General features: G+C 38.6%; 1 protein-coding gene across 2 annotated transcripts; it reads left to right on the top strand.

The window, feature by feature from the left end:
• Window positions 1-1,796: 1,796 nt before the first annotated feature.
• Window positions 1,797-23,373, top strand: LOC139149234 (WD repeat-containing protein 64-like). 2 transcript variants are annotated; one of them, XM_070720848.1, is made up of 28 exons: window positions 1,797-2,156; window positions 2,661-2,791; window positions 5,913-6,018; window positions 7,348-7,454; window positions 7,798-7,830; window positions 8,748-8,858; window positions 9,742-9,956; window positions 10,399-10,441; window positions 11,090-11,187; window positions 11,559-11,781; window positions 12,360-12,486; window positions 13,078-13,226; window positions 13,440-13,563; window positions 14,114-14,286; window positions 14,553-14,720; window positions 14,918-15,045; window positions 15,417-15,578; window positions 16,337-16,424; window positions 16,783-16,867; window positions 17,487-17,680; window positions 17,966-18,071; window positions 18,377-18,438; window positions 18,762-18,874; window positions 19,438-19,653; window positions 19,987-20,173; window positions 20,374-20,505; window positions 21,170-21,193; window positions 22,004-23,373. In XM_070720848.1, the coding sequence occupies exons 1-28, from the start codon at window positions 2,009-2,011 to the stop codon at window positions 22,118-22,120; spliced, it is 3,570 nt and encodes a 1,189-aa protein (XP_070576949.1). In that variant the 5' UTR covers window positions 1,797-2,008; the 3' UTR covers window positions 22,121-23,373. The 2 variants fall into 2 exon arrangements, with proteins under 2 accessions (XP_070576949.1, XP_070576950.1); XM_070720849.1 differs by lacking the exon at window positions 21,170-21,193.
• Window positions 23,374-23,806: the final 433 nt, after the last annotated feature.

Here is a 23,806-nt window from a genome sequence, read left to right on the forward strand (position 1 = left end):
TTTAACATTCATGGTATAAAACCTACTCTTATTACATTCAAGCACTCAGCCTGCTCGATGCATGCTGTATATGGTGTAGGTACAAGTGACCTAATATATAATTGTCAAGCTTTCAAAGTCTAGCATTCTACAGCACCTGTGAACATTATCGGCGTCACGCGACCCCACCGCAACGCCAGTCTCATATGAACTGCGGCCGCCATTTTGGCCAATGATCGGCAATCGCAAATGTTGAGCCGTATAATATCTGCATTCCCGGCCATACAAGCTAATTGCTATGCGCGTTTTATGTTTTTTGTTGTGGTTGTTTTTATGTTTGTTTGTTTTTTGCCTGTGCGACCTTGTGACCCTGAATATAATGTGCATCTTGGTAACTGTCTGCTGGAAACAATCCAGCCGTTAAAAAAGCAAACCGAGTTACAAGAATATAATTGAAAAATAATTACACTTTAATTTAGTATAACAAAATGAAACTGTTTATGCTCAAATACAACATAGACCCTTAAAAAGAGGGTCTATGAATACAGGGACGTTAATTGCTTGCGAAAGTATCGATTTTGTCGAGTTTAACGGATTGCGAAATTCTCAATGGAACCCATGTGCTGGCAATAGTTGAAAAATTAGCGATCTGCATGATGAACAGCAATTATCTACACACACACACACCCTGCTATCTTCAGACAGAAGATTACAGGATACATGAAACCATAGACAGTAGGGGGGAAGACTCTACTGTCTATGATGAACAGATATTATTACTTTGTACTTGGAGTAATTTGTCTTATATATATATATATATATATATATATATATATAATATATATATATATATATATATATATATATATATATATATATATATATATGCGTGTGTGTGTGTGTGTTTATCCCGTAGCACAGACATGATTCTTACACTAACTATATGGAATTATTCCGACTTCAGAGTCATGATTGAAAAGCCATGTGGAGATTCGCCGTACAAATTATTATCGTGGCATAGCCCCAAGCGTAAATTTCACCGACATGGAAACCAACACTTCCTTTAGCAACTCAAGGTACGATCTCGAAGTCACCATGCACCTCAACTCTTATAAAATCCCTGTAAATGTGATCGCACGTTTTGTTACCCCGGTCATGCAGTTCTGATATTCTCTACTAGCCTGGGTGCTTTTTAATAAACAGTTGTCCTGTTCACAGTGCACGTGTATGTCAAAGCGGAATGGCATATCAATTATGTCAGCCTCAAGCGCCCCCACCATTCGAGTGCTAACCGGAAACCTGAATCTCACCACCGCTGAAGGAGCCACATAGTAATTGACATTTTGAGGCTTGTGATCAAAACAATTGAATATCGGTTTAATTTAACGCCCGTTCCCCTTTCCGGCAGATTTCTTGTGAACCTTGAACTCGAATTCAAGGCTTGTAAATGTCAATAAAACGTGCAAATGTTAAGCTCAAGAGAACAATAAATCGTCTGCTTGGACTGTCAATAAAATTAAATAATTGATCCAGAGTAAGTTTAATATTGAAACTTTATCTCTTTAGTTTTCTTTACAATGTTGATAGAAAGACCATCAAATAAATTCTGAGTTGTCTTTGTCTTTGTTTGCAATAAATGATAAACCATAACAGTTTGACATATTCACCGTCTGGGCGTCCTTGTTCCAAACAGCTATTAAACCGTGCAATACCCCCGGACAATGACGTATTATAGACGGACACGATTGTCCTTTGGGACTGCCAGAGTCTTCATGTATATTCATGAGCGACGGTCGTCGGCATGACAACCGCTTTCCGAGCCTTTTGTACACCCCCTGTGTGCGTATCGCGACTGCGTGACAGAGGGTGGTCAAGCCCCAATCACTGTACACAGGTTGCCTGGGCTATATACGCTAACGAACACAACCCGTGGACACGACTTGTATCCCACTGCGATTTGCCAAGACGATGTCGACGTAGCGAGTTATAGCCACTACAATGGCTTGTATCCCACACACCAAATGCCACTATGTCTGCTAAGGGATACGGCGGTCTTCCGAGACCGTACACCAATAATAGCTTTCAGGTTAAACTGGGCAAATTTGAGCAGCTCATAGCAGAAGTCACCCAACAGGACAGTGAAGCCAGCCCTGAGGAAAGACGACAGTATATCAATGGTAGGGTATATAGGTGTATTTTTCACAAAGACGATTCGCCAGCCTACTTTGTAAACCTATTGGGGCGGCACACTTAGTGACGATCACTGTACTTAATTAACTTAGATCTTGTAGTTTGCCATGACACCCGGAAACAACCTGTGCTGAAGCCCCGTGCTGTATGTGAACGTCTATTCTGTAGAACGTGACATAACAACACCGTGATAATGTGCGCTTGTACTATGACTAACGCCATTTGTAAACACCTGTTTGAAACAAACGTTTGGTCGTGTGACTGTATGCTTTTCCATAATTCCAATGTTGTTGCAAGAACCATGGATGTCTATTTTTTACATCCATGCAAGAACGGATTTCCATTCAATACACATTGCAGTAAATCATTACACCTCAGATATCTCTTGTTTCAGGAGTATATCTGTAAGTGTTTGTATCCTGCTTTCAATTCAAAAGAACCCTTCACAAAATATAATACTCGAATCTTGTAACGTTTTTCCACTCTCGCAGAAACTCTCAGATTCGATGCATTTTGCGACCACATCCGGTCGCTGTTTGGACCCGACATTAGAAATCAAGACCTAAAGGCGATATACAGGAAAATAACTACCAATCCGGATGCCAAGGTCGACTGGAGTGAGGTAAGGACATCTGTGGTTGTCATATGAGAATTGTTTTGTATCAGGGGGTTCATGCACTGCTCAGCGTTCTTATAGTCAAACCGATTCCTCGTCAATGTATCATGTGTTGGTTCATCATCGTTTGTGTTATATCACTAGATATTTAATGCCTTATTATCCACACTCAATTTTCCGACCATTGCAGCCATGTTATTAATATTTATGGTATTTTGACTGATTTAAAAACACAGAACGAAACGGCAATAAAATTCCTTCTGTATGTGTGAAGATGGAAGAGTTGATTTAAGTGTTTCAAATTTCTTTAGAATTGATCCACAGAATTATTAAAATTCACGGACAATTCTATTTTGTATTCAGCTGATTTCAAATCAGTTTTTTTTTGCATCTGAATGTTAGTATATGTATGTACATGGATGGAGCGCTTGTTATTACCATACTCAGTCAGACATTGTAAAGATTTTATAGAAAAAAACAACAACAACTAGGGTTCTGATTACGTATAACGAGAACAGAATTATTGCGAAAACCATTCTTTATGGGAAACTGTGGTTAAGTTATAACCAGTATGATTATATACTGGCTGTTAAAAAAAACGCCGTCTGCCATGTCTGTACGTTAATGATACCATTCACACCTAGCAACTTGAGATTCTGGTGGCTGTGTTGCTCAATCAAATATTTATGTCGCTTGAAGAAAGTAATCCGCATAATTCAATAATGTTTATTCGGGGCTCTATTAAGTAGTTCATGTAGACCATGATCTGTCAAAAAGAATTCTCTAACTTCCAGGGTGATTATAGTTGAAATCCCAGGTAGGCCCTCGCATAATGGGTCGGACATTTTGGCAGAGTCGACGATGATATTGGTAATTACATCATGGCCAGGGAAGGGTTAGCCAGGTCGTCGAGGAGATCGTATTCTATCGTCGTTATTCGTGATGTGGCGATACAGTGGGGACAACCTTTGAACTGAACGTACAGGGGCACGATACTGTGAGTGTAGGATTGCAACCCAAGGGTAAATCACCTGCGTGTATATGTCACTGCGGTTTTCTGGGCCGGACGTTTTCGGAATTCGCGAGTGAACTTTGCATCGATTTTTGTTGTTTTGTTACGTGGGGATTTGCCACTGTAGCGATAGTTTTGGCAACCTAAACAATAACACCGCTTAAACAATAAACTCCCTGCAAAACACTTGACAATTCTTGTAGAACCTTCAGTTTCTGTGTCAGTTTGACCAGAGTTGCCCTCAGGACATCCAGGGATTTGCAGCTTAAAATTAATCCCAAAACAAAGCTATTTGAACACAGGAAGATATCATCTTCCTGAGGCTATAAGGTTTAACGAGAAAATCCGAGATTTCAATTCGATTCCTCTGGTAGCAATACTTAAACTCTATTGTCCATACCTTTGACGACCAGTTTGATTTATGGCACCGGGGTGATATTTAAAGTCGTAGCCGGTGCTCAGCATGTGTGTGGCGGGTGAGACTTTCATAACAGGGCTAACTAGCAAATACGGCGTTCCTTGAAACCCATGGTTACCAATATGAAATATCCGCTATTTAATCGTGGTGGGGGGGGACGTGTTGCGTTGACTGTCTCCTAAAATCGTTATAAGTTAATATAACAGACTTCAAATAATATCATCGTGAATAAACAAAGGTATATGCAAACTAATAACTGAAGTGATAGGCACGTGCATGTATCTCGCTTGTTGACATATCTTGTAATTCAATTCCTCTCATTCAAACCACTTAAAGGATTGATGTGGTGAATAAATGGATGAAAAAAGGATAATAAATTCTTCCATATTTTCGACTGAAATGTTGCAGTCCCCAAAGAAATGGCTATTATACTGAAAAGTGCTTAATCAAATTATTCACTTGTTTCCTTGTCAGCTAATTTGACAAGAGCCGAACACAAGAAATATGATCTACACGGCTTGTTATAGTCACGAACCGAGTGGAAGGTTTCATGTTCAGACGCTTTCCCCCTGCATCGGCTGTATTCACAAATTCCTCTAGCGGAGACACCCGGGGGCGAATTCACTGAGGCCGCTTGGAAAGTTTAGCAGTATGCCTCGGGCAGTACCTACAAATACAACTGGAAATAGTACCACCGCACTGATTGGTATAGAGTGTATAGTATGTATAGGGAGTCATGGAACCATCTCCTGTGATTAATAGACCAGAACTGATGCAACCTTTTCGATCTATTGTGCGTAGTAATGTTCGTGATAATGTGATTTTAATCGAAAAGTAATGAGATTATACTGCTGGTGGTGATAACAATATTTCTTTCGTCTAAATCATCAATAACTTTGCAGTCTGATTTCTGATTTTCTGAACTTTATCCATTGTACATGTATATTAGTTATATTACATTGAAGAGTCATTTCATTGAACTACTGATTTAAAGTTTCCGCGAGAGAAACATAAATGAAACTGTGTTTCTTATTATAAGGAACAATTCCACTTTCCATGAGGGGATTAGGTATCACCAGCTCATGAATTTTGCAATTTCAAAAATCGTATTAAATTGAGTTAACAATCCAAAAGAAAACACCCAATCACATTGACCTGTTACACATTTCCAGCACGTTTATTACAATACTTCGTCAATTCTTTGACACTCGACTCAGATCGCGAGAAGGGGATCCATATAGCAAATATTTGGATTAATATACAACGCTCATCTCATCGTTGCCCAGATGTGTTTAAAAAGGCACATTACAAATGCGTGTGCATTTATTTGTCACATGTAGCACGGAAGCTCAGTGAACAAGTACCGCTCCAGTTAGCCGTACTCTATCCGTGTGTATGTTACTACTCATTCGTTCATTCGTTACTACACCATATTTTCAATATCGTCCTTTTTACAGCGGGGAAGACATAATGAAATCCTATGTTATATCCTTCCATCCCATTTGATTCGGTATCGTTCGTAAAATGCTGCACTCTATGATACCAAATTCATGGGCGAACTTGTAGAAACTGAAATGGGAACTTACTGCTGGGTAATTAAGCGCTGTCAATTTGCCTGTAGACACATGCATTAGCATGCGAGGATATTGCCAATTATTGCACATGCAAAACTCAGGGTTTCTCTTTTTTACCAACAGTTGTTCGGTTACTTTCAATCAGACAACGAAGAACAGGAACAGATTGTCAATGAAGAGGTCAGTGTATTTACAGTCTCCAAGAGACACCGTATCGGTGAAGCTGCAGGTAAGAACACTCGCATCATACAGACATACAATTGCCTGCACAGAAATGTCCACATTCAAACCTGAAACCAAGTATCAGGTTTTTATAGCTTTTAAAAAGGGTTGAATTTTCTTGACGCAGACAGTATTGAACTTCATTTTTAAATTTGCTATAGTCTTTATCTGACGTTAATGAAAACTCTAAAGCTATCAGGAAAACATGAGTGTCTGATGAGTCAACCAAGTTGACATTTTAATAACGTGGTCTGTCTGATTTCAAATGCTGATAGTTATCCATATTGAACTGGACAATCTCATAATCTGATCAGAAATACATAGTCTGTAGATGCATGGCTTAGGGTCGTTACTATGCAGGGACTTTTACCGTGCAATACAGCCGCAATACTACCGCTAAGTTTTGTTGAATAAACACATTGTCAAACACAATACATGATCCATCACGTGTAAAATTGAGTGAATATTCAATCGTCGATCGTTATTGAAGGACGTAATCAAGGTTCGTTTATTGTTCAAAGAAAACGCAGTTTTGTGTTGTACAACATGAACTTGATATCAATCCGTCGTCAAATATTATTGAACACGAAATCATCTAATGACACTATCCAGTACACTGTAAATTATTGAGTCGCTTCAGGTTTGTAATTACAAAATAGTAAAGTATAAAGGTCATGTGGGCACGCTAAAGGTCATACCTGTTGACAGCAAGCGTAGGGTTGTGCTATGATATTATAACATCAGCGAAACTTAACACTATTGGACACTTTAGTCAATGCCAGTTCGTTCCGTGCTAATATTTTCAGTCAAGATCGGAAGAGACCCCCTGGCCTTTAATTCGGTCTTATTTTTCAACGGGCTGCGAAAACCGAGTCTTTGTTTTTGTTTGTTTTTATTCGAACAATGGTATCGTGATAGCACCAACAACACACACACTCAACGATGTCGCATATCTTGGGTCAACCACGTAACTCCTATGGAAACACATATCATTAGTCTTTTAACACAGTATTGTCAACATAACACTCTTGAATTTACCAAAGAAATCATTGTAGATAGGTACACTGAGTTGAACCGTCACTTTTTAATTCAGACAAACTGAACGCTGAACTCGTTACCCTTCTTTAATATTCCGTTAAGATATTTTCTTTTCGTCCAACGATGCATATATACCTAACTAAGATATGTGGATGTGTGATACTGGTAATAGTTTTACCTTCGCCGAATAAAACTCGATTTTTAAACATTTTACAAGCAGTTATCTCGTTTTATATAATATCTACACATTTCACAAATTTCAAGCTCTAATAATCATTTTATATGTCTTTCGCTCCAGGCGACAAAAAGAGGCGAGACACCATCCAGTGTATAGTGTACAACCCACAATATGAAATTTACCTCACCGCGTCACAAAAGGGAGTCATTTGTGTCTGGGGGGCTAAGGTAAGTCAGCCCGAGTCAGCCTTTGCAAGTTCGTAAACTGATTTCCTGGGCGAAAAGAGGAGTTATGCTCTAATGCAATGTTCTTCAAGAGAGCGTTTCAATCTCGTGAATCCATTAGATTAGGTTTCAACCAAAGGCGCTTGTTCGCAAAGTGCTGTTCAAAGGTATAGCATGTTGTGTATATGTATGCCTCTGGGTGTACTCTAACCAATGCAATGCTTAGTGCTGTGATCGAATGAAAAGACTCCATGGTTTTCTCAGAGTGCTGCTATTCCAAAAATAGCACACTTCAATTTAACAGCGAAATAACAGCATTATTTTTTAATTCTTTTTTTTTCTCCAGACTATGCGTTTGCAGTCATGTTGTGACATCAATGTAAGTTCATTTCATTTTCTAATTTCGCCTCAGTTACTATTCCTGAAATCTAGAAACCGTTGCCATTGCAAACATCACAGACCATTCGGATGCCAGTTTGTTTCCTGCAGCAATGTGTGTCTATATGTGTGTGTTAATTATTACAACTACAAATCGATATGGCTAACGCAACGCTGCCATTGCGATCAATACAGTCGCTTTGTCGTTTTAACAAGACTCTCCGATTTACGCACGTGTTTCTATCCCAGCCTTGTTGAAAAGGCCATTGTTGTGAACTTTATTGATATCGGCTCCCGATTTAATTCGAAATATAATACCTGTATTAACGCTGTATTTGAGGATGAAAATCAAACATAAAAGCACTTTTACTCATGAAGCTGGAACAGTTTCTATCTTCTAACACAGTAATGAATCGGCCACAAAACAGGGAGAATACTTTTCTAATAAGAGGCAGTTTTAATCCCCCCGAATGGCAGACTTAAGTCTGTGCAGTTCTAGTCCTAAATTTGACGATTCGAAAACGCAAACTATATCTTCTAAAAGTCTTGTTTTCAATCTGTTCAAGGCACAGTAGCTGTAACTTTTTTATACAAATTCTGAATTATTATTTTTGTTTTAAAACAAGTTTACGATGTATTCGTCTCCCTAGAATATGTTGGCCGTATACTTAGCTATGCCAACGCATCAATATGCGATGTTATTGACAATTTAATTCCAGTCCGGACTAAAATTAGACTTTCAACATCAATTCTGCATCAGACATTACACTTTGATAATGAGGAGTTGAAAATCAGACATTTGGACTCGATTTTCGAAGTAGAAAAAGACACTTTTTACGGAAAGTGCTTGAATATACGACAAAAGTTATGGTTAATTGAGCCTTTAACCAATTGTTCTATCTTTTACGTTTACTGTAGGAATCCTCGTGGGTCACTGGAGTTGATTATCTTCCTAGCATAAGACGAGTGGCCGCTGCTACTGAAAGAAGCATTGCAATATGGGACAACAGATCAAAAGGAAAACATCCCGTACGTATTTCAAAGCTTTGATTAAACTCCATAGTATGACCATTGATGTTTGTACACATGGCACGTAATACAGTTTTTCTGTGTTCTATTGATTATTCTGTCGACATAGACTCTTCAAACATCTTTGATGATATATTGTGGCTAGAATTTTAACATATATATCTTAAGTCTTGTGACATTAAAGGTCACCCAAGGTATGTCTGTGAAGAGAGTGAGAGAGATTAGAGAACACAAAATTACAATTAGAACTTGCAATAATGATGCCATTAGTTTTTTAGGCTGCAGATGTAGTTTGATATTTATGTGATATGATTTAGGCCAAACAGTACTTCTGAAGTTTTAATCATGTTTTCAAAAAATGATTTTCCCATTTTTGTTACTCAAAGTATATTCAAAACTTTACTATAACCCGAATTGTGCGTTACTTGGTAAAATGATAGAAGTCCAGCTGTTACTAAAAATAGCAAGGCAAATGCATCTCTGTCTATCGGCATAGATTAGTTCTTAGGGAGACAGACAGACAGACAGACAGACAGACTAAAAAGGAGGGAAAGGAGAGGAAGGGAATGTTTATGATTTCTGGAACGACCCAAACCTGTAGCCACCTCGGTCACAACGTGCGAAATGTCCGTATATTTTCGCGAGAAATAGCCTCAGTTGCTTTCTTTTGAAAATTGTATCGACAACAAATACGTTTGAAACATAAATGGTAGGTTGTCTCATATATCAATGAAACCACTGTGGCACCACCTGTCCTAATAGCGACGAGTTAATGTTAAACCTTAAAGCGTTTCTCTATTGTAAAACCTTTTTACAATTTCTTCCCATCCATCAATGTAGATGTCAATATGGGTTAATTGGTTCTATTACATTCTCTTTGCAGAGCAACTTCGTGATCAAACCCCTAGAGCACTCTCCACAATGCATGACTTACGTCCCTTGTAACAATAATCTGCACGAAGACTGTATATTGATCGGGGACGACGAAGGTTATGTCAACCTGGTTACCATAGCGGCCAAGGATTTGAACACTAAAAACGCAAGGATTGACAAGAAAAACCCGCAAAATCTCTGTATAGACCCCGCCACACTCAGTTAGTAAGTATTGTCCTCGATCATATCCATGGACTATCGACGATGTTTCTTCACATGATACATTTAATAATATTAAATCGTACAAGATGTTCATATAAAGAAAACTTCTTGTCATAACGCAGTAAGATGCCTCTGTCTCAAGCTTACGATAACACCTCGGCAGTTCTCGGATCAAGTCGGCAAAACATAACTGCCAGTGATACAATACGCCGTTATTCGCCAACTCTGCTGTGTCGGATACTATTTACACAACGTCTATCATCTCGGCAAAGGTTCGGGATCAGAAGTGAGAGCTAGTGTATCTCGAGTGTTTCATTTTGCTCCATCAAGTAACAGTGATTTGATAATAAATATACCCTCTTTAGAATGAACGTAGTTCAATGTCAAATCAGCTTTATAGAAAGAAGACATGTTTTAAAATCTTGTTCATCTGTTTGTCATTCAGCCCAATACAGAGTAGAAAATTACATGATGATTGGGTGCTGATGGTAAGTGGCTTTCTTATCTTCATTTACAGAGTTTAGACAAAAATAAATCGGAGATAAATCGGAGACTATTATTTTCACGATTTCAGTCTCCAGAGATATGTTTAAGAAACATTAAAATGTTGCTTCATTGTGTAGACCATCGGCTACATTTAAAATGTAGTTGGCATCATTGTTTTAACTTTATAATAGAGACTTGGTGACAGACACTCGATGAAACAGAGTCGAGTCGGCATCTGGAGAGGTTCTGTTTGTTCATTTGATTTCACCGTCGTATATACAAGAAAATATGTCCCCAAAATATCGTCATGTTACGTCAGTTTTCACCTCTTGAAATGTTGCGAATTTGTGATGCCAGCCACGAAAAACAATTTCCAAAATAAGATGGTACACAGACAGTCTTACCAAGCGAAAATAGTAAACATATGTGTAGATGTAATGAATGCAGGAGTATAAACACATAGCCTTTGAATCTGTTTCTGCATTCCTATTACATCACTTCATTGTCAACTAGAATTTTGCGAGTTACCGTAATGTAAACTCTCAGTATGTCATTGTGGAATCATCGTTAAAGTTATCTATCATGATACTCTCTTCTATTGTGGAGGCGACACATTTCATCTAATCAAAACCCTCTCGTGAAAATTCCAGGTGAAATACTTTCCCGAACTGAAATGTTTTGCGTCTTGTTCACCGAGTAGCTCGGTCTCATTCGTTCTTGAAGACGTTGAGAGAATCTCGGATAACCTGTAAGTATGACAACAATAGAAATTCCATTATAACCAAAGCACTAGCGACATGTGAGTTTCACTTACTGCAGACGTCGACTCTAACAGTATGGAACAATGTTGTTGGTGTTTTTCTTCGTTTTGTCGTGATTGAGTTTTCAAAGAGTTCTTGTGAACCGAACGAAATCTTTTGAAATACATTGTGTAAGATTAATTTTCGCAGGACGGGGGTAAATGAATCTTTTTCTGCATACTTGCTGTTTGCCACACATCAAGTATAGCTCAGGTAGAGTTATAAGGAGAAAAAAGGTTATGAATACTACCAGACCTGATCCACGTTACGTTAAAAAAAATTCCGGTGATAATAATCTTTTGTATGGTTTATTTTTCAGACCAATACGGCAGACAATTGGTATATCGAAGGGGATAAATTGTTTTGCTTACTGTGCTAAGGCCAATGTCATTGCCACTGGGGGAGGTGACAAGGTCATCAGGATATGGCATCCACACATCTTTTCAAAACCGACGGGCAAAATGATCGGTCATTTGTTCACTATTATTGATATTGCTGTCAATGAGAAGGATCAACACGTGATTAGTCTTTCAACCGCTAGGGTGAGTAGAGATTATCAGGATTATCCTAACCATCTTAATTAATGTTTCCCTTTCGATTACATCAATCAATCAGTAAGTCAGTCAAAATCAGTGACAACAACACGCTCCCCTAACTATATATGGTAAGGTAATTAAACTTTATCTTCCTTTATCTCCTAAATGCTGATGTAAAGTGATTACACAGTCCCTTAAGTGAGCACCTGAGCTGAAATCAAGGTCTCCAGGCAAAGTACATTAATATTAACGCATTTTCTTTCGATTCGCACGACTGCATTTCATCCACTCAACGTCTTTATAAATGCTAAACTCTCGCCCCTACCAAAGCGGCTGTGTCGTAGTGCCTAATGCCGATATCACTTGATAACGTTTCTCGTCAAACGTTCTTGTCAAATCTTTTTATGAACAAGATAATCATAATCATATCATCTGCATCAATAGCGGCGCCACCAACGTCGATATACAAAATGATACGCGATAATTGCAATTTACGCCAGCTACAAAGTATGAAAAATATGTCTTTATTACAATCTCTTTTACTCTCATTGAACCCAAAGATTCCGTTTTTTCCCCTTCATCAGGTGTTCAGAATATGGGATATTCACACCTTGACAAGTTTACAGGTGTTTACGGACAACGAAGAGCGGCCAGGAGAGAAGAGGATTCACTGTATGGTGTTCGATGATAAACATGAACGATTAGTGACAGGTAACTATTAGCAACGTTTTGATCTGAAAACTTGATAACTATTTCAGATTTGAAATGAGAGATGAGTAAACATGAACGTACTAAGACAATAAGACGGTGACACTGGTCTATGAAAGGGATGTCTCTCTTTCTTGCAGAAAGGTCTAACAAGACTATCAAAGTGAAACCGTTTGTTTCGTTTTCCATACAAATAAACAGTTCACGAGCTGAACTCGTAGCTGTCGTGCATATTAAAAAGCGGAGAAACGTGGGAATGTGTGAAACTAGAAAATCTTGAAGTTGTTTGCTAACGCATGAATCATACCGTCATTGTTGTCACCATGGTACGCCTGCCGAAAATGTCTTAGTCGTCGAGTAAACGCTTTCATGATCTTTGATGTTGAAAATTAGCTCTGGGGTGTTTGAATCACCAGTAGATTTTCCCTGTACACAGTACTCATTATCATAATGTTACATCTTCAGCGAGTACATCGTGAAGCATGAGGTATTCCGTTTACTGCGCCTTACGAGATCATTCAAGTCTTGTCCCGTTGTACTCCTCTGGGATTATACATATCCATTAACATGTGTTGGGGATTTTATCACCATTAGGATGCAGTGTTCTTGATGTCTGGCCATTGACCCGAGCCGTACAAGACACTATGCAAGTACCGCACACTCACGATAGACCCATTACGCAGGCGCTCTTCAACAGAGAACTCAATCAAGTTGTCTCGGTGTGCTCTGAATCACTTATTAAGGTGAGCATAAAAGAAAGTCCGTTACTTCATCATCATTAACTGATTTGACCTTAACTTATCAGGAATTAATCTTTCACTTTAATATTCTGATATTCAACAAAGTACTGATATGCAGATAACCCATCATCGCGAGAGGAAACACTTTTAAAGGAATGTTCTGTTGGCGTCGATCACTTTTTTTGGTATGTAATCATTTCAAATTTTTGTACGCAGGTCTGGGAAATGGAAGTTGGTCGGCAAGTATACCAAATAGCAGAGGCCCACGGTCCGAATGTTGAGGTGACCGCGATCGCTCTGGACAAGACGGGTTACAGACTCGCATCCGGTGCACTAGACGGTTCGTACGATATGTTCAATCGCAGAAACAGCATCGCAGCTATCCCAGCACAGAAAGGGATCACATAGTAAAACTGTCAGATTTATGTGCGTCAACCAATTCTTCTTAATGGCACACTGTGTGATATGCTTAACTAATAATACGGTTATTGATCTTTGTACTCATTCAATACACGGTAGCAGGATCAGATGCACTTGTATAATAAATACCATAAATCATGATGTACCTTCAGATAAGAACGAAGTACAAAACACAGATACCTAACAATTGACTCTTCATGATATGAATGAATTGACGTTCATTTACTTTTGACATTTTCTTGTCATGAAATAAACAAAATAGATAAATATTTTTTTTACGAATTTAAATTTAACCGAACTCTCTTCTTTCTGATTTTGTTTTGCTTTGGTCAGTTAACAATTTTCATAAACAGGCATATTAGTTAACGTGAACATATACTTCTTATCTTTCCGCAGATTTCGTGTCCATAAATTGTTGATAAAGTGACTGCAAGATCTCACGTATGTTGCTGTCTGTGTTTTACTTTCAGGTTCTGTGAAAGTGTGGGATTTTGGCAGTGGTCAGGAAATACGAGCCTGGAGTCAAACTCACGACCCGGAGCGAGAAGAGGATCTGAGCGTCACAGGACTAATGTACTGCCTCATCAAGGATCAACGATGCCTCATCGCTATGGGATGGAACAACAAACTGAAACTCCTGCAGGTACGTATATTACAAGAATAGTAAGTCTCTATTTTAGGCCCAATAAATAACCTCCATTAATAGCCAGTCACCGTCATACACTTTGCATAAATGAATGTAGGAAATGACATATACCTTGCACATGAGCGCCCTCAACTCTCGCATAGTCAACGGTCACACTCTTTGTCAGTGTTTTCCGCATTTTGAATATAGACTCTGTGAATACGACTATGAAACAAAATTTTATAATTGTATACCTGCTCTTTGTTTGCTAATTATTTCCTCAGGACCAACAAGATGGAGATTTACTCTTCGTGATGGAGTTCAACGATATTTACTACTGGCCGCAAGAACCGACAAAGAGTTCACCGGGGTCTCCCAACGTCTTCACAAGATCTACGCCACTACCCGAGATAGGTCAAGGTTCAGCCCAAATCACGAGCATATTCAAAAAGGTTGGTTGTTCATTTTCTCTGAGCGTATTTGGACATCTAATCTCAACCTAACAACATTGCACGGAAAAGTTTTGGATTGGCATATTCCATTCCCGCCTTGCATGAAACAAACCAACTAGGAATAGGAATTTCGGACAAATGTCAGTGTCGAAACTCATAGAACTAATGCATTTACTCCCATGAATTGGTATTTTTAGGATGACATTCTATCAACACATGAGATCTGCTGCATGGATATCTTACACAGTGAAAATATATTCGCAACGGGCTGCTCGAATGGAAATACAGCATTATGGGATATTGAAGGAGCAACGGTTCAGAGAGTGTAAGTGTTCTTACTCTGTCAGAGTTAACAAGAATATGGACCATCATTGACCCTCGAGAACAAAACAATATGAAAAAAAATTAATACAAAATGGTGTTATTCACAACGATGCTTTCGTTGACATTGTTTGTCATTTGCGGCCAAGAATCGACCTTGTTACATTTAGGCAAGTAAATGGAATACTAAAAGCTGGAAAGGTGAAGAGAGTGCAGGAAACGGAGAGGGAAATTATAATGGGCGGAACCCAGAAATAGCTTCTTTCATGCACTTGTTATAGACATTTGTACGATGCAATCTTTGAATTCTGAATATTGTTAAAACATGAAGGTATGTGATAATCAAGTTGTAAGTGTGTTTTCCCCTTGCTTTAGTTTCAAACTTCCAGGTGATGATAGTTCAAGTAACAATAGCAGCAGAGAGAGCGGAGAACGAACACGAGAGGGCCACAGAAGCAAGCCTCAAAATACAAGAAGAGTCAACGCCCTGAAATTCCTTGTACATAAAATAAGACGACCAGACCCAGCGTATATCAAGTAAGCAAACTGAATAAAATACTTCGGATGATGGGAATTGCAACTTTTAGTTAAGTCTTTTGCCGGTCAAATAGCTCAAATAATCAATCAATAAAGCCGTGTATTTTCGCAGTCAAAAGTCCATCCCTATAACCTAGACTTGATGTCGCTGATACCTTTGGTATCACAGCATGGTTATTCAAGTGTGCATAATTTTATGTACATGAGTCTCAATCTATATACGTGTATTTCTGATAGAAAACAATACTTGAATAGTGTAAGTAATTTCTCGGATACACAGTACGGCAGTTTTGTACCGACGAAAAATACTACTTGCATTGTTTTTACGACTGATCTCTGAGACAGTGCTAGCAAGCTTGTCGTGTACTTTGAATGGCACGAGTCCCTCCATTATACTAAAATAATTTCAAAGGTAACGCTCCAAGCGACATTAAAACGGTCGACGTTTCCAGCAATAAGGCTTGCAAACGGTAGATGATTGTACGGCAATGAAACACAGGAATTCGAATTTACAAAGTTCAAGAATGAAACGTCGCTCTTTGTTCGGTCGGACATCTCTTATCGGAATGTGTAACTTTGAATTCAATCCATCAGGGAGCTGCAATCGAGAGCATCATACAATTGTTGAAATTAATCGAAAGGTGGAGTTGCAATCGAGAACATATAATTGTTGAAATTAATCTAGGGACTAATTAGCCACAATACTTCTATTCGACAGTGTCATCTGATTTATATTTGTTTTTTCTTGTCTTCTGTAGGAAGCTGACAGGACATGTCTCGGGCACGAATACTCCAACTGGCTCAGTGAAAGCAGACAACGCTGCTGACAAAGGAGACGATGAACAAGTAAGGTTCATTGACCGAAAGCAATATAAGTAACTTATTCCCGTAATGGTAGTGACGTCACAGCGGAAAGAATGAAGCACTTCTCAACAACATTTTACGGCACATTTCAGGGGGGACTGCTTTTTTATGTCAATCAATGATCATTTTACTCCCAGTCGTCTTATCTTTAAGTTATCCTTGTCTTTATCTCAATCAAGTTTAGTGTCTCCACTCTTGCCAAACGATGGTTTCTTCCAATGAAATGGATGAAATTTTATTCTGTGTACACAAACAGCTCAAGCCCGTTCGTTTATGAGAGAGACTATAACGTACTTTCTGTCTCTCACGTCCTGATCTTGTGACTGTTTCGTCACTACAGGTGGACCAATCAGAGGACAGTTCGAAAGCAAGTCAAAGGGAAAGCAGGCTAAGCCAGATGGAAGAGGACAAAGAAAACAAAGAAGGTAAATGGTGGCGTTTACAAGGAACAATTAATAGTGTTTACAACGGTGACTGAAATGTTATTACCTACAAGCAACCTTTAAAAGCTACCCGACGTCGTAAAATATTTTATTGCCCAATTGTAAATGACTTTAATAAATGCCGAGCTGAGACAACTTGTGCCGCTCTGTTCAATACTGTAGCGGATAATTTGCAAAATCATCTGGCTCTACCATGCAATATAGTAGATCACCTAGCAAGAATGCTTGTTAAAGCTTTATTAGCCGCAACTGTTGATATATATTCCACGATTTACAATGTAATTGTTCGACTCCTAAAATCATGTCATCATAAAGCCTGGTGTTCAACATGTCAATAAAGCCTGCAAGCGTGTAATACATTGTATTATGTTATTGTTTACAAAATTAATTGTCAACAATAACATTTTGTATTGTGTAATGTTTGCAATACCACAACTTAGTATTTAGACATGATTTGGAAGGAAGTAGAGAAAATGCGCTTGTTTCCCAGAACAAAAATAATTGGGAATTGTTGTCAAAAGTTACAGTCATGAGGAAGGGTAAACGAGTTGTATAGACTTAACTTTGAAACTTCTTTCTCTGTGGCAATTCATCATTGTAGACGTAGAGATGAAGAATGATGATGAGAAAGGTGGAAATGATGGCGAAGAAGGCATTAAAGATGATAATACCGGTGATGCAGATGACGATGAGGAAGAGGATATTGATCCCCAGGCGACCATGATTGTGACCTCATATGACCCGTTAATAGTAACTTGTCATGCCGATGCTTGTATTCGATTCTGGACGTTACAGGTAAGTTCATAAAATCAACGCTATGTCTGCTGTCTTGGAAAGCATGCCGAGAGAGTGAACAAGAAATGATTTTAATACATTTACAATTTGGACAGGCATTCCTCTTATATGTTTGATGAAACAAAATTACAAACTTTTTACTCTTCCGAAAAATGCAGTGTTTATTTTGACATAGAGTTATTTTTCCTCTGTAATCGACAAGTCTCGCGATCAATTTCATGTATCTACATGAGGAAAACACTCCATAGAAACTAAAAAGGTGTGTCTTGTTTTATCATGTTCCAGGGAGAGATGGTGAAGAGGGTTTCGGCCATGACAAGGAAGCAAGGCTCACCAGTGACCGCTGTGTGTGCTGATCTGGACTGCCATGTTATGTTCACTGGAGATCACAGTACGTCATGTCTATCTATACGTCATTTTATGGCTATCTATACCACCACATTCTCCAACCTCTTACCACACAGCTAATGTAACTGTCCTTACATTGCTGTACCAACTTCTAGTTTAATTCATGGTTGTTGCATTGATACAAGACCTACTTAGTTCGGACCAAACCATATAAAAGATTTAGCTTTGTGCCTTAATGGCAATCTCAGGTGTATATATCCTTTGCGGTTTTAACTTATCCTACTTTGAGGAACTGTTGCTCTTTTTCTTCTGTTGCTCATTAGTGTCATCTTTTCATATTTATTTCAGAGGGATATATTACGATGTGGGACATTGGAAAATTTCTCATAGACCCGAAAACTGAGGAAAGGGTAAGTGTCAACATTGGCATTTTCACGTCGTTATTCCACTTAAAGGTATATTGTCACCTGTTCCAATTTTGCAACAGTTACCATTGAAAGAGAAAATCTGACCAATCACAGATTTTAAGCGGGTGGCCGCTTTTAAAAAAAAACCGCCCTCACATGGGCATTTTGAATACCAAGGAACGCCCGTTTGACCATATATGGGCATATTTAAATTACAGGTGACCGTATTCCACTTAAGCGACTAGAGTTGCGTATGTCTTTTGACCTGAGACATGGATCACCATTGCTATTTCAGTTTATTCATCCAAAGTTTCACGTCTCTCTAGGACGCCGTGAAGCAGCTGATCAGTTGGCGTGCTCACCTTACCAGGGTAGTTACGCTGACGTATATCGATCACATGAAAGGCGTGATGTCCGGATCAACCGACGGCTCCGTAAGGTAAGCGTAGATGATGTTTTAGCCTTCGTATAGCAAGGCTGCTGCATCGTGTATTCTCAGTCCAGAAATGCGTCTTTAGGATATACTTACTCCTGTCCCATTATGTCTTGTTGAATCTTCAGAACAGGTTAAATGCAATTGGAAGAAACTGTTGGCTGGTTCATCTTTTCTTGTCCATTGACACAATATAGTTTACATTTTTCATACGTTCATATCTAACCTTATAAAATGCTCGTTAACCACTCTGACTGAAAAATGGGCAACTGAAAAGAATTATATCTACAGGAAGGACTATTTTAATTGTGCGGATATATGGGGGAGGATTTGTTAAAAGTTACGTGAGCCAACTGGCAAATATATAATTTGTGGGGAAAGTATTAAACTGCCAACTCTTATGCAACTGCCTGGAAAGAAGATTGGTATTATTAGACTTCAGTGTTATGCAATGCTCCGACAAAAAACAATAGGGTAGGGCCTAATGTAAATTTGTATACCAGCAGTACTGCATGAACAAACGTTTATCTAGTAAATGTAATTTTTCCCGACACAATGTTCATTGACAGGATGTGGTATGCAGGCACTCATTCCCACGGTCATTTCATGGGATTCTTCGGTCAACACAGACCGTGGAACATTCCCAACACTGAGAGAACCACTACACCAGTGCTTCCGTACGATATCAGTGAGAGACCAATGAAACCTATCAAGAGTAAAAGTGCCCGACAGAAAGCCAAGCCAGTGCAGACGTATGAGTATCCGCTAATCTTCAATGAAGATAGGTAAGGGGTGCAGTAGATTAGATTTACACACACTAGTTTGGCAGTCAGTCTACTGATACGTCATCGACTTTGTTGCAATCGACTACCCTTCAAATTGGATTCTCTCTGAGATTTTTTTCCAATCATATGATTCTTATAGATCAGAAAACACTGCAGTGGTCTATCAATGTCAAACACACTGGTATATTAATCGATGCATCTCCCTTAGGTCCTCTTTAAAAATACGTCTCTTTGGCGTTTTTAGCCAAATTTGCACTTAACCAGCACACGTTATTTTCAAAGTAATATTTCTCATAAAAATGACATGAAAAAACCCATTTGCTTTCTCCGTAGATGGCAGCCTTTCCGAAGATCTGCCTACTTTCAGAAACCTCCGAAGCCGAAACCAAGTTTGGATCCCGAGGATAAGAAATTTTTCGGTGCTCTGAGGAAACCTCAGTTTTACAACGACCATCTTGAATATGTCAAAACAACAGATGTCGATGGTGGCGCCGTGTTCCGGTCTCTGCCTGTGTACAGGGTACGGTACTCGTTGGTATAATCTACGCTTGCAAAAGTATAAATACGATTGTCTCCGCCAGTACAGCGATGTCAAGTTTTCGGCGTCAGATAATAGAAGTCACCATATATGGCATAATAGTATAGATGACCAAGATAGGCCATGTAGACTTTTTATCTCGTAATAGGTTTCCATCTAAAACTCATTACTTGCCATTTCAGATCTCTACGCCACAAAGGATGAACACGCCTGCAATCGACTTTGGACTTTCCCCTTCGCAAGAAAACCAAGCATATCTGTTTGCCGCCCCGGGCAAGCTTAACAGGGCATCTCCCGTGAAGGATCTTGGGCGGGTGAGTTTTATAATGGCTACTTATTTTAATTAGATAGGGAAAGGAATTATCTGTGCGATTTTCCGTAACAAGATTTCGAAATATGAAGTTCAAAGACAAGTGATACACTCTATCTAATAATAAATCACATAGTCATACTACTCTTGAAAAGATACAGCGTGCCTCTTTACGATGGAATTAATGAATGCATGATCGTAATCAGTCTAACTTCAATCATGATCGCTATGCTCTTCCTATCATCAACAATACCGTCATAAATGTTGTTACCATATGGTCATCCAGCACCACCACAAAAACGATCACTGTCATCATCATCATCATCATCATCATCATCATCACCACCACCACCGCCACCACAATCATCATCGTCGTTTGAATGATCATCATCATCGTCATCGTCGTGGTCGTCATCATCATCATCATCATCATCATCATCATCATCATCATCATCATCACAATAATTTTTGTTATCAATAACAACAACAAAAACAGCAATATTCTATAATGAATAAATTGATCCAATTAACGTCAAAATTAACGATAATAATAACGACAAATAACAACAATGATTCTACACTGTCATCAAACTAAAAAAAAGATAATAAAACTTGTCAAAAGAAAGTTGTAATGTGTTATTCTTTCTTATTCCAATGGCTCTTTTCAGCGCCGGACTCTCTCTCGATTGAAGGTAGTAACAAGCATGTTCAATCCTATATGCATGTTAATAAGTGCACTTGTAGCCCGGTAGTTTATTCATCTTATGCATGCACACAGAATACGTCCTTTACAAACGATGAGTAACATTTTAGGGTGGAAAATGGGAAATTGCTTTAAACAATATACGCATTGCAAAATCGACATGAGTACGGTGACTGTGTCAAGGAAGGCGTACACACATATTAGTAAGCATAGCACGAAAAGAAGTTTGCTGGCAGGCGAAAGGGAAAAGGTGGAAGGTGAAAGGTGAAAGGTGAAATTTAAGGAAATTGGTATACTCTTGGTGCTGGCTATTTTGGGCATGAATTGTTTATTATTATTTTCTATTATTTTTAGCTGCAATAAACTGAATCATTACAGTTTAATGTGTGTGAAGGAGAAGCGATATTTTTCTTTGATTTTAAGGAATCTCCATTTTAAAATAGAATTTTAAACGACATGTACACCCATTCTTGTTAAGGCTATTTGCTTTTTGCCATTTTCTCTATACCCATTCCTTCCGGTGAGTACGAGCTAAACAGTCGGTGCAAGCCAGCAAAACTTTCCTAGATCTGATTTTTAAAATAATTTCGTCAGACTATTCAAAACTGTTGTACCAGTTCCACATAGTGAGATATGATGACAGCTGCATGGATACTATTTTGCAAACCGTCCGCATGGAAGTGCTGAAAGAATACATCTTTTACAGTAATGACTGAGTTGAGTGAGCATGTAAAAGTTGACGCTGCTCTCAGTGTTTATTTGTTGTTAATTTGCTTGTTTGGCCGTTTGCTCCCACTAGGCAAACCAGCAGCAACAGCAGCAGAGCAGAAACAGGAAGACTTCCAGACTGACAACCGGTGCTAGTGGTACTACAAGCAGTTCCTTGAACTCCTTGCCGTCGCCAAGGAAACGGTAGTGATGACGTAGGGAAGCTGAGATCGACAAAAGCCAGTGCCATACCCTACGACGAAGACTAAAGATGTCACATTTTGAAAACATAGAAACACATCACATTGTGCAGTTTATTTTTGAAAGCGTGTTAATCAATTTTTTGTGTCAACTCATTTGTACTTTTCATTCCACTCACCTGACTTTTTAAAACATATGTACATATATATATATTTATATACATATTTTTACACGCATTTTTTACGCAGAAAGATCAGGATTAATTCTGGATAATAGAGATGTACTTAGGTCGTTTTGTAAAATTAACGCATTCCGTTCCCATTCCCGATTAAGTTATTGCTGTACACAAAATGTAACAGGGAGTGCTGGGAATGTGGAGTACGAAAAGTTAATTACCCATTCTCGCGATTCAGAGCTGTATTTCCCGTCTACTATGTTTTCCAAAGATCTAAGCGGTTATTCCTCAAGCCGTTGCCGCAAAGGGGAAAATGGTTTACGATGTCATTAGCAAGAAAACATTTTCTTGGTAAATGTGTCAGTCAGATAGCAGTTTTTCATATGCAAACAACTACGATTTTTGCAGAAGCATTTCAGTCAAGGGTTATTTTTTGATATTGAAATACAGGCGAAATGCGAAAATTTCATTCACGTTAGCAGTACTCCATCTCACTTTTTTATGCACGACCAACAATCTGTTCTCGTTCCGTCCAAGAGTTATATTTACTATTCGTGTATTCTCTTTACGATTTATCAAGCAAATGAATCAAAAACGATTCTGTGTTAACGTTTGTTGGAGGTATCACGACATGTGCACGTATACGAAACAAGGACGCCGACGGTCCGTGGCTAAGGAAATCATTCCAAATGAACAAATTCATTTTGATGCAGTTTGGATTGCACTGCGGTAAGGGTTGTAATAAGTATACTCACAATGGAAATTTCAGTGTGACATTTCAGCATTTTACTTGGCCATCATCAGCCACGGACCCGCCGGTCGACTTCTGTCTGTGCAGTGTATCTCTTCAGTGTTGAAAACTGAATTTGTGCCCCCGGTGGTAAATTATGGCTTGTAAACAAATTGCCTGTTACTGTTCTTGATTGCTGATCTTATGCGATGTTTTTTTTTAGTGACTTCAGTATTCATTTTCAGCAAAAAAGAATGTTATATATTTGACTTCATAAAAATGTATCTGTACATCCGAAGTAAATCATTTCGATAATTGTATTTTTTTCACAATAAAGAGAATTTTTAGAGTGGAATTGTATTGGGCAAAGCCTGAGATTCTTAATAACAAACGTCAACTTCTCCCAATATTTAAACAGTCAACTGTTTCGTAAATTACACGCTATCTTATATCATTTACGTTATTTACACATTCACAAACCAAACTGTTATATAACTTAAATGTTGTTTCAGTTGTTTCTTTGCTCTGGAATCATATTCTTTTGCCGTAATTCCTGTAACTCAGAGCGAAATGCTTGCGATAGAATATTTCAACTGAATCACTCAGCCTTCATCTGCCGTTGTGTCGTTGCGTAGGGTAGGATGACATAGACCATTTACCCGCTGACCACTGACCGGTCCACTGTTATAAGTTTCAAAAAGTACAAACCCATATTGTCGTTATGTAGAAACTGTTTAATAGTAGGTCTAAGAATTGCCCGGTTAAAGTACAACTTATAAGTCAGTTCA

The sequence above is a fragment of the Ptychodera flava genome, chromosome 14 (genome assembly GCF_041260155.1).
Source record: "Ptychodera flava strain L36383 chromosome 14, AS_Pfla_20210202, whole genome shotgun sequence".
NCBI classification, from domain to species: domain Eukaryota; kingdom Metazoa; phylum Hemichordata; class Enteropneusta; family Ptychoderidae; genus Ptychodera; species Ptychodera flava.